General features: G+C 44.3%; 1 protein-coding gene across 2 annotated transcripts in view; it reads left to right on the top strand.

Moving 5' to 3' along the window:
* Nucleotides 1-20,730, top strand: part of SLC28A3 (solute carrier family 28 member 3) — a 50,759-nt gene extending 30,029 nt beyond the window's left edge. For both annotated transcript variants that reach the window (XM_080972653.1, XM_080972654.1), the window contains 11 exons: nt 1,123-1,200; nt 3,701-3,781; nt 6,235-6,315; nt 7,293-7,418; nt 8,130-8,260; nt 9,232-9,400; nt 10,865-11,062; nt 12,811-12,892; nt 13,991-14,089; nt 15,674-15,779; nt 17,235-20,730. In XM_080972653.1, the coding sequence (XP_080828779.1) occupies nt 1,123-1,200; nt 3,701-3,781; nt 6,235-6,315; nt 7,293-7,418; nt 8,130-8,260; nt 9,232-9,400; nt 10,865-11,062; nt 12,811-12,892; nt 13,991-14,089; nt 15,674-15,779; nt 17,235-17,355 (1,272 nt within the window). In that variant the 3' untranslated portion in view covers nt 17,356-20,730. The remainder of the gene's footprint in view (nt 1-1,122; nt 1,201-3,700; nt 3,782-6,234; nt 6,316-7,292; nt 7,419-8,129; nt 8,261-9,231; nt 9,401-10,864; nt 11,063-12,810; nt 12,893-13,990; nt 14,090-15,673; nt 15,780-17,234) is intronic.
* The last annotated feature ends 821 nt before the right edge of the window (nt 20,731-21,551 follow it).

The raw sequence follows: 21,551 nt of genomic DNA on the forward strand, positions 1-21,551 counted from the left end.
ACTTATCCATTTTTTGCAATGCATTTCTCCCCCCAAGTGATGTGTAAAGGTAAAGGTAAAGGGACCCCTGACCATTAGGTCCAGTCATGGCCGACTCTGGGGTTGCGGCGCTCATCTCGCTTTACTGGCCGAGGGAGCCAGCATGTGGCCAGCATGACTAAGCCGCTTCTGGCGAACCAGAGCAGTGCACGGAAACGCTGTTTACCTTCCTGCCGGTGCGGTACCTATTTATCTACTTGCACTTTGACGTGCTTTCGAACTGCTAGGTTGGCAGGAACAGGCAATGGGAGCTCACCCCGTCGTGGGGATTTGAACCGCCAACCTTCTGATCGGCAAGTCCTAGGCTCTGTGGTTTAACCCACAGCGCCACCCGCGTCCCTAAGTGATGTGTACACTAATGCATATACTATGGCAAAATGTGAAAGTAACATGCAAAACTGCACAATATCAGGGGAATGCAGCAGCTAGACTGGTGACCGGGCATGGCCACTGGGATCACATAACACCGGTCCTAAAGGATCTTCACTGGCTTCCAGTACTTTCCGAGCACAATTCAAATTGTTGGTGCTGACCTTTAAAGCCCTAAATGGCCTTGGTCCTGTATACCTGAAGGAGCATCTCCACCCCCATCATTCAGCCCGGACACTGAGATCCAGCTCTGAGGGCCTTCTGGCGGTTCCCTCACTGCAAGAAGTGAGGTGACAGGGAACCCAGACAAAGGGCCTTCTCAGTAGTTTTGCCTGTCCTGTGAAACACCTTCCCATCACATGTCAAGGAGATAAAGAACTACACAATTTTAGAAGACATATGAAGGCAGCCCTGTATTGGGAAGTTTTTAATGTTTGACATTTTATTATGTTTTTATATGTTCTGGAAGCTGCCCAGATGGGTGGGGAATAATAATAATAATAATAATAATAATAATAATAATAATACCAGTTTGCAAAAATGTATATAGTAGGGGAAATTACATATAACATGTATAGTGGAAGAATTTTGCCTAAAATGCTGACAAATTTTCACACTTACTGTGTTGATCATCTGTAGCACATTGTTGTCTAGGAAAGATTTCTTGCCAGAGTTTTGCTTTGTTTTTAACAGTTTTTCTCCTTTTCTTTTAAGACTTTCTTGGAATACACAGATGCTGGCTCTAAGTTTGTCTTTGGTGATAAATACACTGACCACTTCTTTGCCTTCAAGGTAAATAGTTATTCCTTACGTTTCTGGTGTAGTGTCAACCGCACAAAGGCGTGTAAATTTGGAAAATGTACAAGTAGTATCTGCAACAAAATGCTGCAGTGTGTTTCTCATTTTAGTACTGTATTGATGTTCAGGGCTTAGCCAGTCATTCTCTTCAAGCAAGTCCTCTGCTGGGGAATGGAATGGTGGTAATTCTATTCTGCTGAAACTGTGTGATACATTGATTGGAGTGTTGGGTCTGGCGGAAAGAGGTCCAGCTTCCCACAAGATATATTTCTGTACTTAATCTAATTAATGACACACATGAATGCATGAATGAGGTTCCCACTCTCTCTTCCTACTAACTAGTGAAACCACAGCCATGGGAACGGGATTTGGCACTGGTGCTTTAGCTGAGATTCCTGCATTGCAGGGAGTCGGACTAAAAAACACCCAGGGTCTGTCCCAACTATACAATTATATGATTATCCTTGCTGAGAGGAGCAAACTTTGTTAATGATCTGCAACAGCACAGCCTCCAGCATAAATCTAGACTTTTTGCTTATATAACCCTTATATAACCCTATCACACATTCGTTTGATTTCCTTAATTAATGGTACAATTTTCTTAACAATAAGTTTCAAAAGAGGAATCTGAAACTATTGGGTGATTCTCAAGAGGCTGCTTTAAAAAGAAAAAGAAAAAAAGGTAATATTCACCCTAAGTGTGCCCTCTAATTCACAAAAGGAATCAATAAAATCTCTCTCCAAGCTCCCCTCTCCTGTCTTAGACTCAGGAATGAGCCCAGCAATACTTGACCTCTTTGGAAGGGGATGTTGCCCAGCAACCAATCTTTTTCCATTTCTTTGGTACTTGAGCAGATGAGAGCAGGCAACAAGGTCTTATTCTCTCTTCCATTTCTCTCTCAGCCCTTTCTCCATTGGATTGAGGAGATAGGTCAGGCCGGAGAATTGGCCTTCTGGAAGACACTTATGTCCACCTCATCTGTATTGTTTACAACCCTTCTGGAACTTTTCTCAAGAATTCTTCATTTTGAGAATGAAGTGTTCCCAGTCCCCCACTCATCCCCCAACCCCGTTCATTATTTCTGTTTGTGATTACTCTCTCTTTTCATCGGCTGGCAAATGTATTGAAATCCGCTACTTTCAAGAGGTGCCCCTTTAAATGCAATTCATTCCCCGAGTTTACCACCTGGGATTTCGTTTAGGATTCTTTCCAAAGGGGTGGATTCCTGTTTGTCTGTTGTTGTTTTTTCAAATGCATGTTCCATATGTGATTTAAGGGGGATGGAGTTTACTCACTGTTTCGATGGCCACAAACATATTTCTCCACCTTATTTTCAACCAAGTTGCTTTTGACTCTGTCCCAGTAATATGCATGGAATGTATCAGGCAGATTTTTATTTTCAAAGCACTCGGTGTTCCTGCGCGCCCTTGCGCAGCCCAGGAATATGTTGCTTTGGGGCACTAATCAAAGGCATTCTTGAGGAGAGCAGCTGGTCCTGAATGACAAAGGAACTAAGCATTGTTTATGTGGCTTATTAAAAGGCAAAAATATTAGATGGAGAGATGCTGCTCAAGCGTCCTTGATGTGATTATTGTCAGCGAGACAAAATGGGCCCAGACCCGATAATCCCGGCCTGCATATACATCTAGCAAATTTGTGCCAGGGAGCATCTTCAATCATTAAACCATCATATTGGATGCATCTGCCATCCTATCCCCTTTCGATGCTCCATTAGGTATTCATTCTCTTACCCCTTTACTAGTACACAGATATATTTGCAGCCTAACGTGGCTTTCCCTTTGGGCACCAGCTGTGGGCCTCCCTTCCTTAAATAACACAACAAAACAAAAAAGCACGATCCTTTTGCCACTATCACCCATGCTTGGGCAACTTCCAGTTAGGCTGCTGCATTGTGCTTCATATGGGTCTGCCCCTGGAGAGAATGCTGAAATTTCAAATGGTACAAAATATGGTACCAGATGATTGGCTGGTTCCTATAGAACTGACTGTATCTTGCCTGTAGTAAAGAGTTTCATTGGCTGCTTGCGCAATTCAAGATACTGATTTTGACTTTGAAGTCCCATATGGTCTAGGCCCAGGTTATCTCAAAAACCACATCTTCAACTGTCTGAACTTGCCTGTATTTTAAAAATAATATACAGAAGCCTTGTTGCAAGTGCTTCCCTTTCAGAAATGAGGAGAGTGACTACTGGGGACAGGGCTTCCTCTGTTGTGGCACCCAAACTGTGGAATGCCCTTATCAGGCACATCTTTCTACCTATTTTTCCCCGCCCAGGCTTCTGAGTTTTTGCAGCCAGTGAATATTTTCTGGTCTGCACTTATGTTTGTTCTTGATGGACTTTTGTGGTTTTCAGCTTGTCTGTAGCATAGCTATATCCTCTGATTTCAGAAGTGCCTACCTATTGTTTCTCTCTGGGAGTTTAGAAAAAAAGAAAGTCCTTGACCATGGTTTGATTTTTCTCTCCTAATTAGGTGCTGCCTATTGTCATTTTCTTCAGCATGGTGATGTCTATGCTTTACCACCTTGGATTCATGCAGTGGCTTATTAAAAAGGTAACAAAGCCCCCAGGTACTTTCTCTAGTACTTTTGGTGAATTGTAGAATACCCCTCTCTTCCACTCTGTCTCTCACACAAAGAGGGCCCCACTCTGTGCCAACAGAGTCTGATTCTGTGGCTTTTGAACAACTTAATACTTTTCACCTCCACTATCCAACAAATCCAGGCCCTCACCTGACTGATATGAATTGTTGCCCATAGAAAGGATCTCCCACTCCTTGTCCACAGTAGCAGCAGAGCATATCCAGTTGGGGCTTGGAGATAAAAAGGTAAAGGTAAAGGGACCCCATGACCGACTCTGGAGTTGCAGCGCTCATCTCGCTTTATTGGCTGAGGGAGCCGGCGTACAGCTTCTGGGTCATGTGGCCAACATGACTAAGCCGCTTCTGGCGAACCACAGCAGTGCACGGAAATACCATTTACCTTCCCGCCAGAGCGGTACCTATTTATCTACTTGCACTTTGACGTGCTTTCGAACTGCTAGGTTTGCAGGAGCTGGGACCCAGCAATGAGAGCTCACCCCGTCGCGGGGATTCCGATTGGCAAGTCCTAGGCTCTGTGGTTTAACCCACAGCGCCACCCGCATCCCTAGGGCTTGGAGATACTCCTACCCAAAATCCTTTGTCAGTCAGTGCAGACCAGGTTTTCCAAACTTGGGTCTCCAGCTGTTTTGGACTACAATTCCCATCATCCCTGACCACTGGTCCTCCTCGCTAAGGATGGTGGGAGTTGTAGTCCAAAAACCCAAGTTTTGGAAACCCTGGTGTAGACAACACTGAGCGAGATTGACCAATGTTGTGATTCAGTATAAAGAAGCTTCCTGTATTCCTAACACTTCCATTTATTTTTTAATTTACTCCATGTTTTTCCCGCTCACCAGTGAGCTCCCCATTCAGATTTCTTTGTCTTCTCTGAAATCCCACCAACCCAAATTGTACAGCTTTCAACCTGTAATGGTAAACACCTGCCTGGTTGGGCCCACCCATCAAATATGGGAACAGGATAGCACAAACTTTCTATTCAAGCACTAACTTCTTGCATAGCTTGAAGAAGAAAGCATCAGGCATAACTGTGATAGGTAAAGGTAAAGGTACCCCTGCCAGTACGGGCCAGTCTCGACAGACTCTAGGGTTGTGCGCTCATCTCACTCTATAGGCCGGGAGCCAGCACTGTCCGGAGACACTTCCGGGTCACGTGGCCAGCGTGACAAGCTGCATCTGGCGAGCCAGTGCAGCACACGGAACGCCATTTACCTTCCCGCTGGTAAGCGGTCCCTATTTATCTACTTGCACCCAGGGGTGCTTTCGAACTGCTAGGTTGGCAGGCGCTGGGACCGAACGACGGGAGCGCACCCCGCCGCGGGGATTTGAACCGCCGACCATGCGATCGGCAAGTCCTAGGCGCTGAGGTTTTACCCACAGCGCCACCCGCGTCCCTATAACTGTGATAGGTTAGCTTTAAGTTTGTAAAGTTGGGGTAGAATTCCTAGCCTGTTGTTTCTGGGGAGATTAGCAGATGTAGGTACCCTAGAGAATCTCTTACTATATTCATAAATTGTAAGACACATTATCCAAGCTGTATCATCTGAATTCAGTAATGTGCCTTATGTGGCCCTGTGACATTATGCAGATTTATTATTCATACCTATGGTCTCTGGGAGAAGATTCATGGGGCCATCAGATATTCTTCTCCAAGAGCAGAGAGAAAGCTCTAGCCTTGGAAAGAGAGATCCAATGTCAGATGCCCCCCCCCTCCACTGCCACAAACTTCCATAGATTTTGCCCTCCCCATGTCCTGCTGAAAGGAGTCCAGAGAGGTGCTGGATAAGGTAGCTAAACCACTTTCATTTCCCTACCACACCTTGGGATTTCAGCCTTATTTCTAGATTTGCTGCAACAGCACACTACAACTTGACAATTTCCAAAGTACTGCTTAGATTACTTTGGCTGGATTTCCCTGGCAACTGTCTGCATCTCTGCCCCATGCATTGTGATTTCTTGCACTGCAGTAAAATTATGTTTACATGGGGTTCCAAAAGGACCTCTCCTTGTTTGACACTGGAAAATAGTTACTTTGGAAAAGATGTGCAACCATCCTCTAGACATGGCGTTGACACTTCTAGAATTTCACAAATGTGGATTAGCTTGAGAACACCAGGAAATTACTTTTCCATGTTGCATCTTACACCAGTGTGGTGTAGTGGTTAAGAGCGGTAGACTCGTAATCTGGTGAACCGGGTTCGCGTCTCTGCTCCTCCACATGCAGCTGCTGGGTGACCTTGGGCTAGTCACACTTCTCTGAAGTCTCTCAGCCCCACTCACCTCACAGAGTGTTTGTTGTGGGGGAGGAAGGGAAAGGAGAATGTTAGCTGCTTTGAAACTCCTTAGGGTAGTGATAAAGCGGGATATCAAATCCAAAACTCTCTCTCTCTTCTCTCTTCTTTTCTTAGGTTGGATGGGTAATGCAAATAACCCTCGGGACGAGTCCAGTTGAATCTCTGGTTGCAGCTGGCAACATATTTGTGGGACAGGTAAGCTGTGAAACAGGAAAAACAAACTAATAGCTTTAGAGCAGGGAGTGGGGCAAGGCAGATGAAAAACTTTACCCCTTTATGGTCCAGCAAAGTATGTCCACCATAGTCATGAATAGCAGTATCCTTTGTTCTTAGTGATCTCCATTAAGAACTGCTTGAATTAAACAGTCTGCAATTGGCAAGGACATTGGAGAACAGGCAAAACCTTGGAACCCTGGGGGCAGATTTTAGCCACCACTTCACTAGCGCTTCCCAATACATATTTTTTACCTTCCATGCAGCAGGTAATCAGTCTTATATGGCGCTGATTTACATCAGTTTGGAAAACTTGGATGCAGGAAAGTCTGCTTTCCATAAAGAGTGACTGAAGAGCATCACAGGCACTTGTGCACATGAAACAAAAGGGACAGAAACAAATGGCCAGATTCTAGATCTAGATGTATAGATGATGTGACAAGTTAATCCCATAGGTTTCTTATGTTATATTGTGTAATATATTCACATCTTCAACTGGCCAAATAGATTGACTGTGATCATTCCGTTAGAGCACAAATGAAAGCAAAATGATCATTTGCCCACTTTTAAGCTCTAATTGAATTGTCACTGACTGTTTTTGCATTCCATTGCCCCTTAACACCAGCCTTTACACTTTCACCCTCTTACACTCCTGCAGATCCCCCTAAATGCATTTGATGAAGGGGTCTCTAGCCCACAAAAGCTTATGTCGTAATGACATTTGTTAGTCTTGAAGGTCTTTTGCCATTGCCTTTAAGACTCTTGCTGTTTTTGCTGAAATAGACTGCTATGGCTACCACTTTGGAAATTGCACCTATCCCAGTATTTCTAGCTTACAGAAAGGAAAAGGAGATGGTTTTAAATGTACTCAAGTGTAATTTCATACTATGGATAAAATATAGCAATATGAGGCAACACCTAATATGTGCTGGCTTGCTTTTTTGCTTCTTTTCCACCAGACAGAATCTCCTCTCTTGGTGAAGCCTTATTTGCCCTATATCACCAGGTCTGAACTCCATGCTGTCATGACGGCAGGATTCGCCACTATTGCTGGAAGTGTCTTAGGAGCATATATTTCATTTGGTGTAAGTATAGAAACATGCTAGCTCTTAATTACTGTTTTCCATCCCCACCCGACTAGTAACAAAGAGCATGAAAGGGAATTAGTTCTCCCTAACCATGCAGATTCCTAGAAGACAAATCTTTCATTAACAGTACTTTCCTGGGAGAAGGTTCCATCAAACTCCGTAGGTCTTGCTTCAGAGTAGACAGTTTTCCTGCTGCAAACCAATGTGACTATCCTGATTACGGTATATTTAAACCAGTTAGTGTTTTCAGCTAGACATGCATATATCTTGATTCAGGCAAAACATGAATCTTTTAAAAAAGATATCACTCATACCTTTTGACCTATTTATTTCGTCAGCAGGGGTGCCATCTAGGGAGGGCAAGAAGCTGAGCCCAATTTTCAAAGAGAGGGTTGGCCCCCCTCAATATTCCACAGCCTGCTGAGCTGTCAGGCCCTCCCACAGCTGGTGGAAGGCTGCAACGGCCTCTGTGGTGTCAGGAGATGCCACAGGGACCAGCGTGCCTGGCACGAGGTCACACTGGCCTGCACGGCTTTGGGAGGTGTGCATGACATCACACAATGCACATGTGACATCACATGTGTGTTCTGGGCCCCTTCAATCTTGGGGGGCAGCCTGGTGCCTATGTTCAGCAGGGTTACCACAGGAATGATATTCAGCATCTTGTGCCCAATTAAATGTTGTCCTCCTTCACCTTTGACATTTCAGATTCCAGCCTCCCACTTATTAACAGCTTCCGTGATGTCAGCGCCAGCAGCTTTGGCTATTGCCAAGCTCTTTTGGCCAGAGACCGAACATCCCCAGATAACTGCACAGCAGGGTGCAAAAGTGGAGAAAGGGTAAGAAGATGTATACTTGCATGATGCAAAGGCTTAGGCAGAATTGGGAAGAGTAGGGTAGCTCTCTCTCTCATCACAAAAATAGAGGACATCAATTTGCATAAAATGTGTATGCACTGATTTATAGGGTGAGGCAAATTTCAAATGCATTATAAGTAGGAATATAACTCATCCTAGTGGAGAAGACTGTGATTAAGTGGCCTTTGTGGCAGCTTGGACTGCTGTCCTGGTGCTAATTGTGGATGGGTGACTAACATCCTTTTTTACGCTTCTTGTGGTTCTTTATCTTTAAGCTGGACTTGAACGGGACTCTCAGATAGAGGGCTGTCCTCTGCCACTCTAGGGAAAAGGCAGTATCTAGAGTTGTTATACAGACATTCAGAAATACAATGGCAGTAAATTGCATAACAAGCCATTTCCTGCCCTTTCACGACACCTTAAATCAAATGCCTGGTCCTAAGATAACCGTCTCACTTTGCCTAATGATAGGGGCGGTTGTAGCTCAGGACATTCAGTCACAGGTTGCATCTTGTGCTGCTTGGTCCTGAGAAAGTGTGCACATGAAATGCTTCTAAGGCTCTAAAAGGCTCTGTAAATGCTAAATATTGTTAACAAGATTAAGCACAGTGGTACCTCAGGTTACAGATGCTTCAGGTTACAGACTCTGCTAACCCAGAAATAGTACCTTGGGTTAAGAACTTTGCTTCAGGATGAGAACAGAAATTGTGCAGTGGCAGCGGGAGGCCCCATTAGCTAAAGTGGTACCTAAGGTTAAGAACAGTTTCAGGTTAAGAACGGACCTCCAGAACGAATTAAGTTCTTAACCCGAGGTACCACTGTACTGGTTCTGATCATTTTTCCAGTTGGTGGTTTTTTAAAGGTGATTTCTGTTGTCATGGGGGCGGGGAAGTGACAAGGGTTCCTACACATCACTTTAACCTGCACCTTTTGTTCTTGTTTTCTCGGTGAAGAGACTCAAAAAACCTATTGGAAGCAGCCAGCCAAGGGGCTTCTGCCTCCATCCCGCTGGTGGCAAACATTGCTGCAAATCTGATTGCCTTCCTTGCCTTGCTTTCTTTCTGTAATGCAGTCCTGTCCTGGCTGGGAAATATGTTCAACTATTCACAGTTGAGCTTTGAGGTATTAAGTCCTATAAGCTTTGTTGTTGTTGTTGTTGTTGTTGTTGTTGTTGTTGTTGTTGTTGTCGTCACTATTCAGTACAGCCATGGTAAATGAAAAAGACAGTAGATTATAAAAGGTTATTTGCTTGTACATAATATAAGAAACAGGACAATATACTTAAGTTTTACTCATGTCCTATAAGATTTTAGCTAAGGCATGATCTCTCTCTTTCACACACACCCCTGACATAAAATAAAATAATTACCGTATTTTTCGCCCTATAGGACGCACTTTTGCCCCTCCAAAAATGAAGGGGAAATCTGTGTGTGTCCTATGGGGCGAATACAGGCTTTCGCTGAAGCTTGGAGAGTGAGAGGGGAGCCCGCGGGAGTTCCCGCAGGGCTCCCTAGGCTGCGGATAGCAGCCTGCTGCATGGAGCGTGGGGCGCGCTGAAGCAGAGTGCCCCGCGCTTCGGGCAGACATCGGCCAGCCCCATAAGCTCGAGGGACAGCGGGGAGGCGCAGTGCCGCCATCCCGCTGTTCCCCGACCTGGTTTGGAGGCTGGCGCTGGGGAGAAGCACTCTTCTCCCCAGCGCCAGCCCCACAAGCTCGGGGGACAGCGGGGAGGTGGAGCGCCGCCATACCACTGTTCCGCGACCTGGTTTGGTTTCCCCGACCTGGTTTTTGGGGGGAAATAAAGGGGGGGAATTCCTGTATTTCCCCCCAAAAAAACTAGGTGCATCCTATGGGACGGAGCGTCCTATGGGACAAAAAATACGGTATATTTTCACATGAATCCCATTTAGCCAATGCAAAGGGAGTCTGACTGGCCACTTCTCAGGGATGTTGTAGCGCTGGACTTCCTACACGGCACTGAGTGAGGCTCAATGACCTTTGAGGTCTCTTCCAACTATGGTTCAGTGCTGCTGCTCATTAAACCAGCCCTTCTATAGTCTGCAGTTATATCAATAATTTTTTTTAATTTTTTTTTTTTAAGCACCATTCATTCAGCAAAGTCCTTCATTCAGTTCATCGGTGGAGGGTGTTGCCCCCTTCCTCTGTCACTGGTGTCCTTGGACTTTATGAGACAGTGGAGATCCGTAATCACATCCCCCCTTTTCTGTCTTTAAATTTATTAAAACACAACTGCAGAGAGGGGTGGGTGGATGGTGGTGATTAGGGAAGGGGAGTTTAATGGACTGCCCAATTACCTGCTCCTTTCTGTTTCCCATTGTTATGCGTGCTTTGCCCTGGCGCCAATGGCTTCACATGACAAAAGGTAGGCTTGCCTAATATTGACTGGCTTTCTAAAGCCGTACTGATGCATTTGTGAGCATGACCAGCTTGGTTAGCACAGCAAAGCAATGGAACATAGGAGGTGGTGGTTGTTTTAATGTAAACAAAAAGCCCTGAGAAATACCAATATGTGGTTAATGTATTTATTGGCTTTTAGATCAACCCCTCCCCCCTCTCTCTCTTTAGGTCATTTGTGCTTATGTCTTTATGCCGTTTTCATTCATGATGGGAGTCGACTGGGAAGACAGTTTTCTTGTTGGTAGACTTCTAGGCTATAAGACCTTCTTCAATGAATTTGTGGCTTATAAAGATCTTTCAGAACTGATCAAACTGAGGAAGGCAGGAGGCGAAAAGTACATTGGTGGAGAGAACCAATATTTGAGTGTGAGTATCCTTGCACAGTTCTTTGCTTTTATTTGACCCAGCCTTCTCAGAGGTTCCAATTGTCACACCGAATAAAATTGATTTCTGATTTAAAAACCACTTTGGTTAAGCATGTGTTATTATAGCAACACAGAATATTTTTCTAATGCCCATTTAATTCTGTTACCTCACAGCACCCAATCTGAGCTAAGCAGCATAAGCTCCCATTTAGCAACAGGGAGCAGGGCACAAATGTGGAGGCAGGGGGATAAGATGACTAGGCTAATTCTTATCGCTGCCCCAATCTTCAGGAACCGTTTCAATAAGGGATGGTACAAAATACAATTCCCTAGGGATCTGAAGACAGTGGCAGAATGTTTTTCTTTACAGCTAGTGCTTCTTCCTAGGAAGTACTTTGAGAGTTCTGAATCCAAGACTTTCTGCCTAAAAATGCCACATTTTCTTTCAGAGTGAACCATTTCAGACTGAACCTGAACTGACAGTCCATTTTCATTGCCATTTTGGAGTATCAGGAAATGATTTCCAGTGGCCTAGACTGCCATTCTGTTCATGGTGAAATGGTCATTTCACTACTACACCCAGAGCAAGCTGAAAGCCTGTGCTGTCACTGCAATGAAGCACTTTAATTTATTTATTTATTTATTTATTTAACTTTTGTGACACTTCATATTTCAGCAGAAATCGTTGTGGTTAGGCTTGAACCTGTGTCTCCTGGTGCTTCCTAAGTTTGATGCCAGGCATCATAAAGGGTTCTCTGCTTTGGTAATTCCAGAACTATTCAGCAAGAACATGACGGCATAGTGAAAAAGAGGTTGGAAGGTTCACTTTTAATTTTTCTCAGAGCCTTCTAATAAGTCTAGATACAGGTATCTATCTCCTATAAGAGTCTATTCTGCTACATGTCCACTCCCACAGCCTGCAACAATGAAGCTTCCCAGCTTTCAAACATTTCCAGGAAAAGGTTGGATAAAAGAGACCTTGAAATGTGTTTTTCTACATAGGCAAGAAGCGACCAGAAATATCTACAAATGGCTGCTTTAAAACATGAGTGGGCACTCATAAGCATATAATCAATTGAAATGCTTGTATAATTTCATTATAAACAGGGAACAGCGGGTGGGAAGAGTGAAGATATGCTCATAGTTGTATCTCTTGCAGTTGGAAAACAATGTGTATATACAGTATATACCCAACAGAATCATCAGGGGCCTCTTACCCATAGAGGCTAGTGGTGCAGGGCACCAGGGCGTCAAGTTCTGGAGGACGCCAGGGAAGAGGCAGAGGCTGGACGCGGCACCTCCCGGCATCAGCTCGCCACCCTCACCCGCCTCCGCCATGCTGCGTCGAAGCAGCACTGTGCCTGGAGCCTCCACCTGCTATGGCCACCATGGCATGAAGCGGCCAGTTGAGCCGGGAGCCGCCGCGTCCAGCCTCCGCCTCTTCCATGCTGGAGGAGCTGCCGTCCAGCACTGCCCGCCTCCTCCAGCCTCACAAAGCTGGGCGCATTGCCGGCAGCGCCGTCCTCCTTAAAAAAGGTCTGGGAAACAGGGATGAGGGGCGCCAGAGGGATCTTTGCACCACGGCACCAGATATGCTTAGGACAGCCCTGAGAACCATTTAAAGAAAGGCAGCAGTTTCCACAGGCACACAGGAGAGAAGCTGGTTAAATCATATTTTGGTAGATTTTGCCATTTCAAAGGGTAAGATGATGTAACCTAGCAAGATGTTTTCCTTTCTTCAAATTTTAGATTCGATCAGAAACCATTGCCACTTATGCTCTCTGTGGATTTGCAAACTTTGGCTCTTTGGGACTCGTAATTGGAGGACTCAGTAAGAAAACGTTTACTTCTTGTTTGGGGCATAGTATTGAACAAATATAATCCAGACCCCAACACTCTTGCTGCTGCAATAAATGCAGCTGTGGATGGCTTGGCAGGACTGCACTGCTGACCTGACATCTGTCTGGCTGAATCACTGCAGAGAGGGGGAGGGGTGTGGTGGCAGCAAGGTTGTGCAGTGGCAGCAAGAGCACTGGATTGGCTCTGCTGATGTGTCTGAACCACACAGGCCTCACCACCAGTGTGTCTTCCCCCTCTCCATCCCAATAACGTCTGATATTGTGCTGTACTGTGGAGGTCCTGCAAGCATCTCTCTAGCTCATTGTGATGTCAGAGACACTCTGCGCCTCTCTTCTGAGGTGCGAAAATTTCAAGGCCATGAAAATCACCAACTCTGGCTATCTACAAAGAGTAGCCAGAATTTATGGGCTCCAGATGATACATGAGAATGCATCAGCCTGGTGCTAATGCCTAAGGAAGCCATTGTCATACCAAAAAGGCAAACGTATCGCTTTGGGTTAAACCACAGAGCCTAGGACTTGCCGATCAGAAGGTCGGCAGTTCGAATCCCCATGATGGGGTGAGCTCCCGTTGCTTGGTCCCTGCTCCTGCCAACCTAGCAGTTCGAAAGCACGTCAAAGTGCAAGTAGACAAATAGGTACCGCTCCGGCGGGAAGGTAAATGGCGTTTCCGTGCGCTGCTCTGGTTCGCCAGAAGTGGCTTAGTCATGCTGGCCACATGACCCGGAAGCTGTACGCCGGCTCCCTCGGCCAATAAAGCGAGATGAGCGCCGCAACCCCAGAGTTGGTCACGACTGGACCTAATGGTCAGGGCTCCCTTTACCCTTTACCTTTATCCTGCACTGGACGCAGGTGGCGCTGTGGGTTAAACCACAGAGCCTAGGGCTTGCCGATCAGAAGGTTGCGGTTCGAATCCCTGTGACAGGGTGAGCTCCCGTTGCTCGGTCCCAGCTCTGCCAACCTAGCAGTTTGAAAGCACGTCAAAGCACGTTCAGGAAAACTTTGACTGGAACTGCTTCACATTCCAGAATGCAAGAACTGATAGTGGATGTCGTTTTCCTCTTCCTCAGCATCCATGGCTCCTTCCCGGAAGAGAGACATTGCCGGCGGGGCCTTGAGAGCCATGATTGCTGGCACGGTGGCCTGCTTCATGACAGCTTGCATTGCAGGTACCATATTTTTTTCTACCACAGGATGGCAGTGTTTTGGTTTGTGGTCTTCAGCAAGCCCTGCTGGCTCCAGGAAATTTTGGTGTGGTGCTAAACTTCATTGCAAGGATGTATTCTGTGTTCATTATTATTTTTATTTTAAGGTTAATTTTTCTCCCTTTATCTCTTATCAGTAATTTTAAAGATCTATATTAGCAGCCATGCAAATTGATGGCAGTGCATCTATTTGAAAGGAGTAAAGGAAAAGGAAAATAATATTTCCAGCGCTGCACTTCCACCATACATTCTCAAATTGGAAAGAAGAGGAAAGTTTTGTACTAATGAACCTACAATCCAGCTCAAGCTCTTCTGTATTGCACACATGGGTGGCTGGAATTTCCACTAAAATCAGTGAAACTTTGACTTCTGGTTAAGATGGTGACAGGGCAGACAGCTGCCTCTGAAGCTCCACAGGTCACACAATTTTAATTGGTTTTAACGTGTTTTAGATCAGTTATCTTATCTTGAAAATCAGAGGACAGAAGAATGTGGAGCTATGATTCCAATAGCAATTAACAGGAGCTTATTTGTCTTGTCAGCTTTCTTTTTACTGAGTGGTGATGTGGGAGGCAGCTGAAACCAGTGCTCTGTAATTAATGAGATTTTTAACTTGGTTTTAATACAGCTTTTAATTGGACTTAACTTGTTTTATCAACCGCTTTTCATTTTGGAGACCTGAACGCTGTGAAAATGTGGTGTTTATCAGTCCGGGCTGCTTGTTCCTTGACAGCTAAAACTGTGGACTTTATCTGTAGAAACTTCAGATTGATACACTCTGGACTGGATGTTTTAACCAGAGATTTGATTTATTTTTGTGCCCAATTAAAGGGCAGCAAATTGTCCTCACAGCCTCTGGCAAGCCTGCAGGCAGCCCACCTGCCGATCCAACTGTAAGCATCCTGCAAAGGTCTACAAGGCCAGATAAGCCCCTTTTCTATCAGGATGAACAAAGGACAAATGTTCTATCAACTGTCCTGGCAAATATGTAAGATCTGCCTGACCATTTGTAAATTCAGTGGTAGCACCCCCTGTTGGAAGTCTGTCTCATTGGCTAAAAATCAGATAAAAAGCTTCTTTGGGGATCAAACTGGCTTTGTTGATTTAAAATCAGTGTATGCATTAAACCACCCTTTCCAAAGACAAAAGGTTCTGTTAACATTTGGCAGCCCATATATTCTAGTTCAGTGGTGCTTTTGGAAGCATCGCATTAAGTACAAATAGACTTTAAATTTCTGAATCAAGCTCTGAAAAGCGGGGATGGGAGTAGACTTGGAAGTTTGTAATGTTTCTGACTGTGATATCACCAAGTTTAAGGATAATAAATAAATAAATAAATGAGTAAATGTGCTTGTGGCCCTTTTTAAAACACATGAGGAAAGAGGCAAAACTGATACAGAATTTGTCTCCCATTGTAAACTGGAAAAGTGGAAGAAATTGGGTTCACACTGTAGGTGGGGCCGTACAAGTCATTTTCAATAGTACTGGAACTGCAACCAAGAAATATGGTTATTACTTAATAAAGGAGGGTTTCTGCTTTATTTTCAGGAATATTATCTGTTGCAGGAGATCCATGCACTGCTTTATTTGAAAACTTCAATATGACCAGCAATAGCACAGAAATAGTTAGCTGCTGCTTAAACCTCTTTAACAGGTAATTATAGAATGGCAGAATCTCACTTCAGAGAAACACATCTGAAGTTCAATTATTTCTCTTACAGAATACAGGAATACTATATGCAATACTGCAAAAAGATAATACAAAGATAATGAAAATGTAGCTCAAAGGTTAATGCTTCAGACTTCATGAACATTGTCGAGCTATCATTTTATAACTATTAATCTTAGAATTTGAGGTTGGTTTCTATGCACGTCACCTCTCACCAGCTACACACAAACAAAGGCCACATTCATAAATAGCACTTCCATAAGGTATCATTTAGTAAGCGATGTTGCAACCCAAGAATGCCCACTTCACATCTCCCTTCACAACAGGGCTCACATAGCATGACATCCAAATGCATTATTTAAGGCTCCCCCCCCCCCATGAGCACAGCAAGAAACCATGGTTTAAGCTTTTGGGGCTGTCACAGGGACCAGCCAATCAGCACTGTGCACAGCCAACTTCTTCTGGAAACAGAAAGAACTTGTTGGCCCTAAGCTTGATTCTGTAAGGAAGTGTGTAAAAGGTAAAGGTAAAGGACCCCTGACAGTTAAGTCCAGTCACGAACGACTCTGGGGTTGTGATGGTCATTTCGCTTTACTGGCCAAGGGAGCCGACATTTGTCCACAGACAGTTTTTCTGGGTCATGTGGCCAGCATGACTAAGCCACTTCTGGCAAAACCAGAGCAGCACACAGAAACGCCATTTACCTTCCTGCCACAGTGGTACCTATTTATCTACTTGCACTGGTGTGCTTTCGAACTGCTAGGTTGGCAGGAGCTGGGACCGAGCAATGGAAGCTCACTCCATCGCTGGGATTCGAACTGCCAACCTTCCAATTGGCAAGCCCTAGGCTCAGTGGTTTAGACTACAGCGCCACCCGCGTCCCTAAGGAAGTATGTACATCTGGCCAAAAGCAGAGAGTAGCAGATCCACATCAGGCTCACCACTCAGTCTCTGTGCATTGGTACACAGCCTAAGCCAACCCAGACACTGATTTATTTATTTTAAGGAACCTGCTAGGTCTTTGGCTTCAGATGTTTTGTTACCCCCTCTCATTGCTCATCCCAGAGCAGAGCACATAACCATTTTAGAATACAACACCTAAAAGAAAAGTAGAACAAAACACAAAACATACTCTCAGCAACAAGTACAACAGTAAATCACAACGGCCTCCTGCATTAAGTGCATCTAGTGATGAATAGGTACCCTGAAGTCCAACAGATATTTGAGAGGTGCCCAATAGCCTCAGAGTAACTGATGGGAGAAATCAACAATAATAGCTCATGGATGCAGTGACTCTTTTAGAATAGTTTTAAAACTGACAGTCTTCAAACACAGGGAATATGGTGGTGTGGCTCAGGTTAGGGAACCCATAGAATTTATACACAAGCACTTAAATTACTATTACAACAGTATTAAAACTTATTTTCCCTTCTCCACCAGTGCGAACAGTTCCACAGAGACTTTTTTAAAAGCAAACAACACCTTGAGATCCTTGAATGGATGCTGCAAACTTCTGAACCCGTCTACATTTAACTGCTCCTGGACGACTCCAGAATTTTAAACTGGGCACTTTATGTAAAGAGACAAGCATAGGGATTTACTTCACTGATGGACTGGTAGGAAGACAAAAGGACAGTGGAGTTGTCTGGTGGTTGTTGCAGACAAGACAAATCTTGTTTCCCAGCTTAAGTAGATTGGCAGCTGTGTAAATGCTGCAGTTTCATTGGGGCTACTGGGTAAGTATCTGCTCCGTATCTCTGATGAGCTCCTAAGTCCTGATATAAGTGCCTGGTCATGATGAAGGGCATGTTTAAACTTTTTAAATGCTATTTCAAATATTTATGTAAAACTGTTCCAAATGCCATGTTTGCTTACACCTCCCGACTGTCTTTAAGATCAGGTAGAGACATTTCAATCAAAGATCTTTCTCACACTGAACATAGAAAACTACCTTATATATCAAGTCAGGCCGTTGGTGTATCTGCTCAATATTGTCTACACTGACAATATTGTCTACACTTACAGGGATTCTGTGGGAATGTTCAGGGATGCAGGAGAGGATATATTGTCTGATTATATCCTTATCCAACTTGTGTTAACAAGTTCCACAATTTCAGCAGAGTAACATTCCCCTTACTTTAAACTTTGCAACGGATGTGTTTGCTCAGGCTCGCTAAAGCCTCTATAATAACTGTTCTGGTATTTTCCCCTTATTCCCTCATAAAATATAAGTGACGACACAGTCTTTTACAAAAGTATAAAAAGAGTTTACTCACATTCTGTTCACAGTCGGATCCCAGAAGGCAGACTTAGCTTAATGAAGTAACATACACTTGCAATCTATCTCATAAGAAGACAGTCCCTTTGTCCTCTCTTGGCTGGAAGCCAAGAGGGCATCTTTGGCTTAGTAGATGTTGTGTCTTCGATGCATGTGGTGAAAGAGAGAGAGATGGCTGCCCTGCCCTGTGCTTTTGTCATTACCTGCACAGGTGAGACCACACCCACCTCTAGTCACATGCAGAGGAAGTCTGTCCTAGCCCAGAAGGAAACAGGAAGTTTACCTGCTGGCTGGACAAACATTCCTCCCCATGTGTAAACATGTTCACTCTAGGAATGTTGTACTTGACTGCTCTTGTGTTTCACATCCTACAGATTCAGACAGTGTACTTTCCCAGTCCTACCTGGTGATGCTGGGGACTGAAACCGGGACTTTCTGTATACAAAGCAGATGCTTCCCCCCTATGACCTTTCTCCTCGACTACAGCCCCTTCTGTGGTCTTGCTCTATTAACGCAAAATTACCTAAGTGTGATCTTAAGTATATATCTCAATAGGACTTTCTCCAACTAAATCTGCTAATATTTGCCATCTGTCTTACACTTAAATTTTCATTGATATAATTGTGGTTATAGGGATTAAGAGATCTGATCTGGAACTAGCTTTGTATTTCCCTTGCTTTAAAGCATCCCTCGTATTTCTCCATACCAAACATGACCTCGTTTGAGGAAGCCAATATGCTGCTGTCCAAACGTTACTGGCCTCCAACCCCCGACAGCATGTTCTGTCAAGGATGATAGGAGCTGTAGTCTAAAAACATCTGGAGGACATCACTTTGACTAAACTAGTTATTATTGTTATTTATTTTAAAAAATACTGACTTATTCTGGTGACAAATCACTACTTGGGATCTGTTGGAAATCTAGCTGTGGTTTTCTTTCGATATTGAACATTCCTGGAAAGTTACGTGTCTTTAGATTCAGGTGGCAAACGAGGGATGATATTCCACATGACCAAGAAAACAACAACAGTTCTTCAATTTCAGCCAGCGGGGCAAGATTTAATGAAATCTGCAGCAAATTAAATTAAAAATGTCAATAAATAGTTAGAAATTAATGCCTGGTTACTGTAAAACAGCAGGGTTTTTCTTCTGAACCAACTGCATGAGCTGCTGTTAGCAATGTGACCACCAACTGTTATATAAGAAAAGCTTCATAATATAGAACTGCATAGGTACGAAAACAGATCTCACTGCAATCGTTTTTACATGACCAATAACAATACTCTGGTGCCATTTACTTCACCAGAGGTTAATTAACTCTACATTGTTATCACTTCTGGTGGAGCCAGATAAGGGAAGCACTCCTCTGGCACCTATTTTACAATATTAAAAGATGTTAAGGCTGCAGTCCTACCACCAGCATTTGGCTGGCTGAGGGGCCATAGGAAACCACCGTTCCAGAGGTGGAGATGTTGGCTTGCCAGCACATACCACTCCAGAATGCCCACAGAAAGCTCTGCAGGTGTGGATGTCCCACTGGTGGGGGGGGACAAAATGAGATGGTGGTGGTGTATTGGGACAGGCCTTGGATCTGTAGGATCCTACCTTCTGAAATGCCCCTAAATAGGTCCCTAAACTATGCCAGATCCTGATGAGGTCAATGTGGTCAATGGGAAGGGAGGAAGAAAAGGAAAAACATTGAGGAAATCATCAGCATTCCATCTCTTGCGATGGCTGCATCTTGCCAGCCGGACACAGGAAGTGGTGGTCATTCTGCCATGGATTCTCCCCAACATTGACATCTCCATAGGATTGTTCTGTTATGCCACAAGTCAACCATTGGTAGAGAACCTGGTGTCCCCCAGATGTTGTACTACAAGTCCCATCAGCCCCAGCCACCTCAACCAAAGGTCAGGGACAATGGGAGCTGCAGTTCACCAACTTCTAGAGGGCACAGTGATGGCTGCCCTGCACTTTGGAGTATGCATTGCACTTTATGGAGATTGTCTCAGGGTAACTATGCAGAGGACTGCAGTGTGAACCTCCTTAATAGTAAAGGGACCCTTGACCATTAGGTCCAGTCATGGCCGACTCTGGGGTTGCGGCACTCATCTCGCTTTACTAGCTGAGGGAGCTGGCATACAGCTTCCGGGTCATGTGGCCAGCATGACTAAGCCGCTTCTGGCGAACCAGAGCAACGCACGGAAACGCCGTTTACCTTCCCGCTGGAGTGGTACCTATTTATCTACTTGCACTTTGACATGCTTTCAAACTGCTAGGTAGGCAGGAGCAGGGACCGAGCAACGGGAGCTCACCCCGTCGCGGGGATTCGAACCGCCAACCTTCTGATCAGCAAGCCCTAGGCTCTGTGGTTTAACCCACAGCGCCACCCGCGTCCCTTGAACCTCCTTAATACTTTTTGTCAATTTCATTTCACATCTCGGAATTTTTTTCACTGCAGAGTCAAACAACCTTCAAACAATTTTACAGTTTGCAAAAATATTACTCTTGCAAGAATGTCAAGTGTTAATAAAATTTAAGAACTGGTTATCTATTTATTGTCTAGAGTCAATAAAACTACATTGTTTCTTATAGAATTCTGTCTTCATACAAAATATATATTTAAAAAAATCCCTGTTACAAGAATATTGAAATGGTCTTCTTATGCCTGGAAACATTTTCGCAGGACACCTTTCCTACTTCCAGAAAAACATGTTAATAGCAAAGGTAATTTTGACTGACATGTTTTTAAATGTAGTAATGAAAAGAAGCCTTTGTCTGAGAACACAGTGTTTTCTCTGGCTGCACGTACAGCTTTCTTGGTCACGTCCTTGGTAAAGACATTCCTGTGGAGGGAATGTGTGAGTTTTAAAAGTGGAATTAGGGGGTGTAAAGCTAATCTGAACTTCTAATAAACTGAAAAACAACATAGCAGTGCTATGAATCGGAGTATTTCAGCAACTGAGCAGTCATGTGCAATTCCTTATTTATTTTAGTAACTGAGAAGAAGAAAAATTATCAGTCATTACACTTTTGCAAAATAATCATCAATTTACATAGATCTAAGACTATTCAAAGGAGAATAAAGAGGGGGAGTGTGCAAAAATAATAAATTCTGATTAATTTCCTAATCTGGATATAAACTATGAAATCAGGGGTGGGAAACCTCAAGCCAAATGCAGCTCTCCGGGTCTCTGTCTGGCTTTTAGGATTCTGGCCAGGCCACCCACCCTCTCCAGGAAACACCAATTGCTGGCCTTGCTCTGCTGCTGATTTTGCTTGGCTGGAATGTGTCCTGGAATGATGACAATAAATCTTGTGGGGATGTGTGTGTTTGGTCACAGCCAGTTTTGCAGCACCCACCATTGGTGTGTGGCACCCAAAAGGGTGCTCATGCAAGAAGGCAGCCCTTGAGCCGAAAACAGTAAATAATTTTATGAATTGCGTTGTTTATTTACTAACAATAAATACAGTAAATGG

This window comes from Podarcis pityusensis, assembly GCF_964106645.2.
Source record: "Podarcis pityusensis genome assembly, chromosome: 11".
In the NCBI taxonomy this organism is placed as follows: domain Eukaryota; kingdom Metazoa; phylum Chordata; class Lepidosauria; order Squamata; family Lacertidae; genus Podarcis; species Podarcis pityusensis.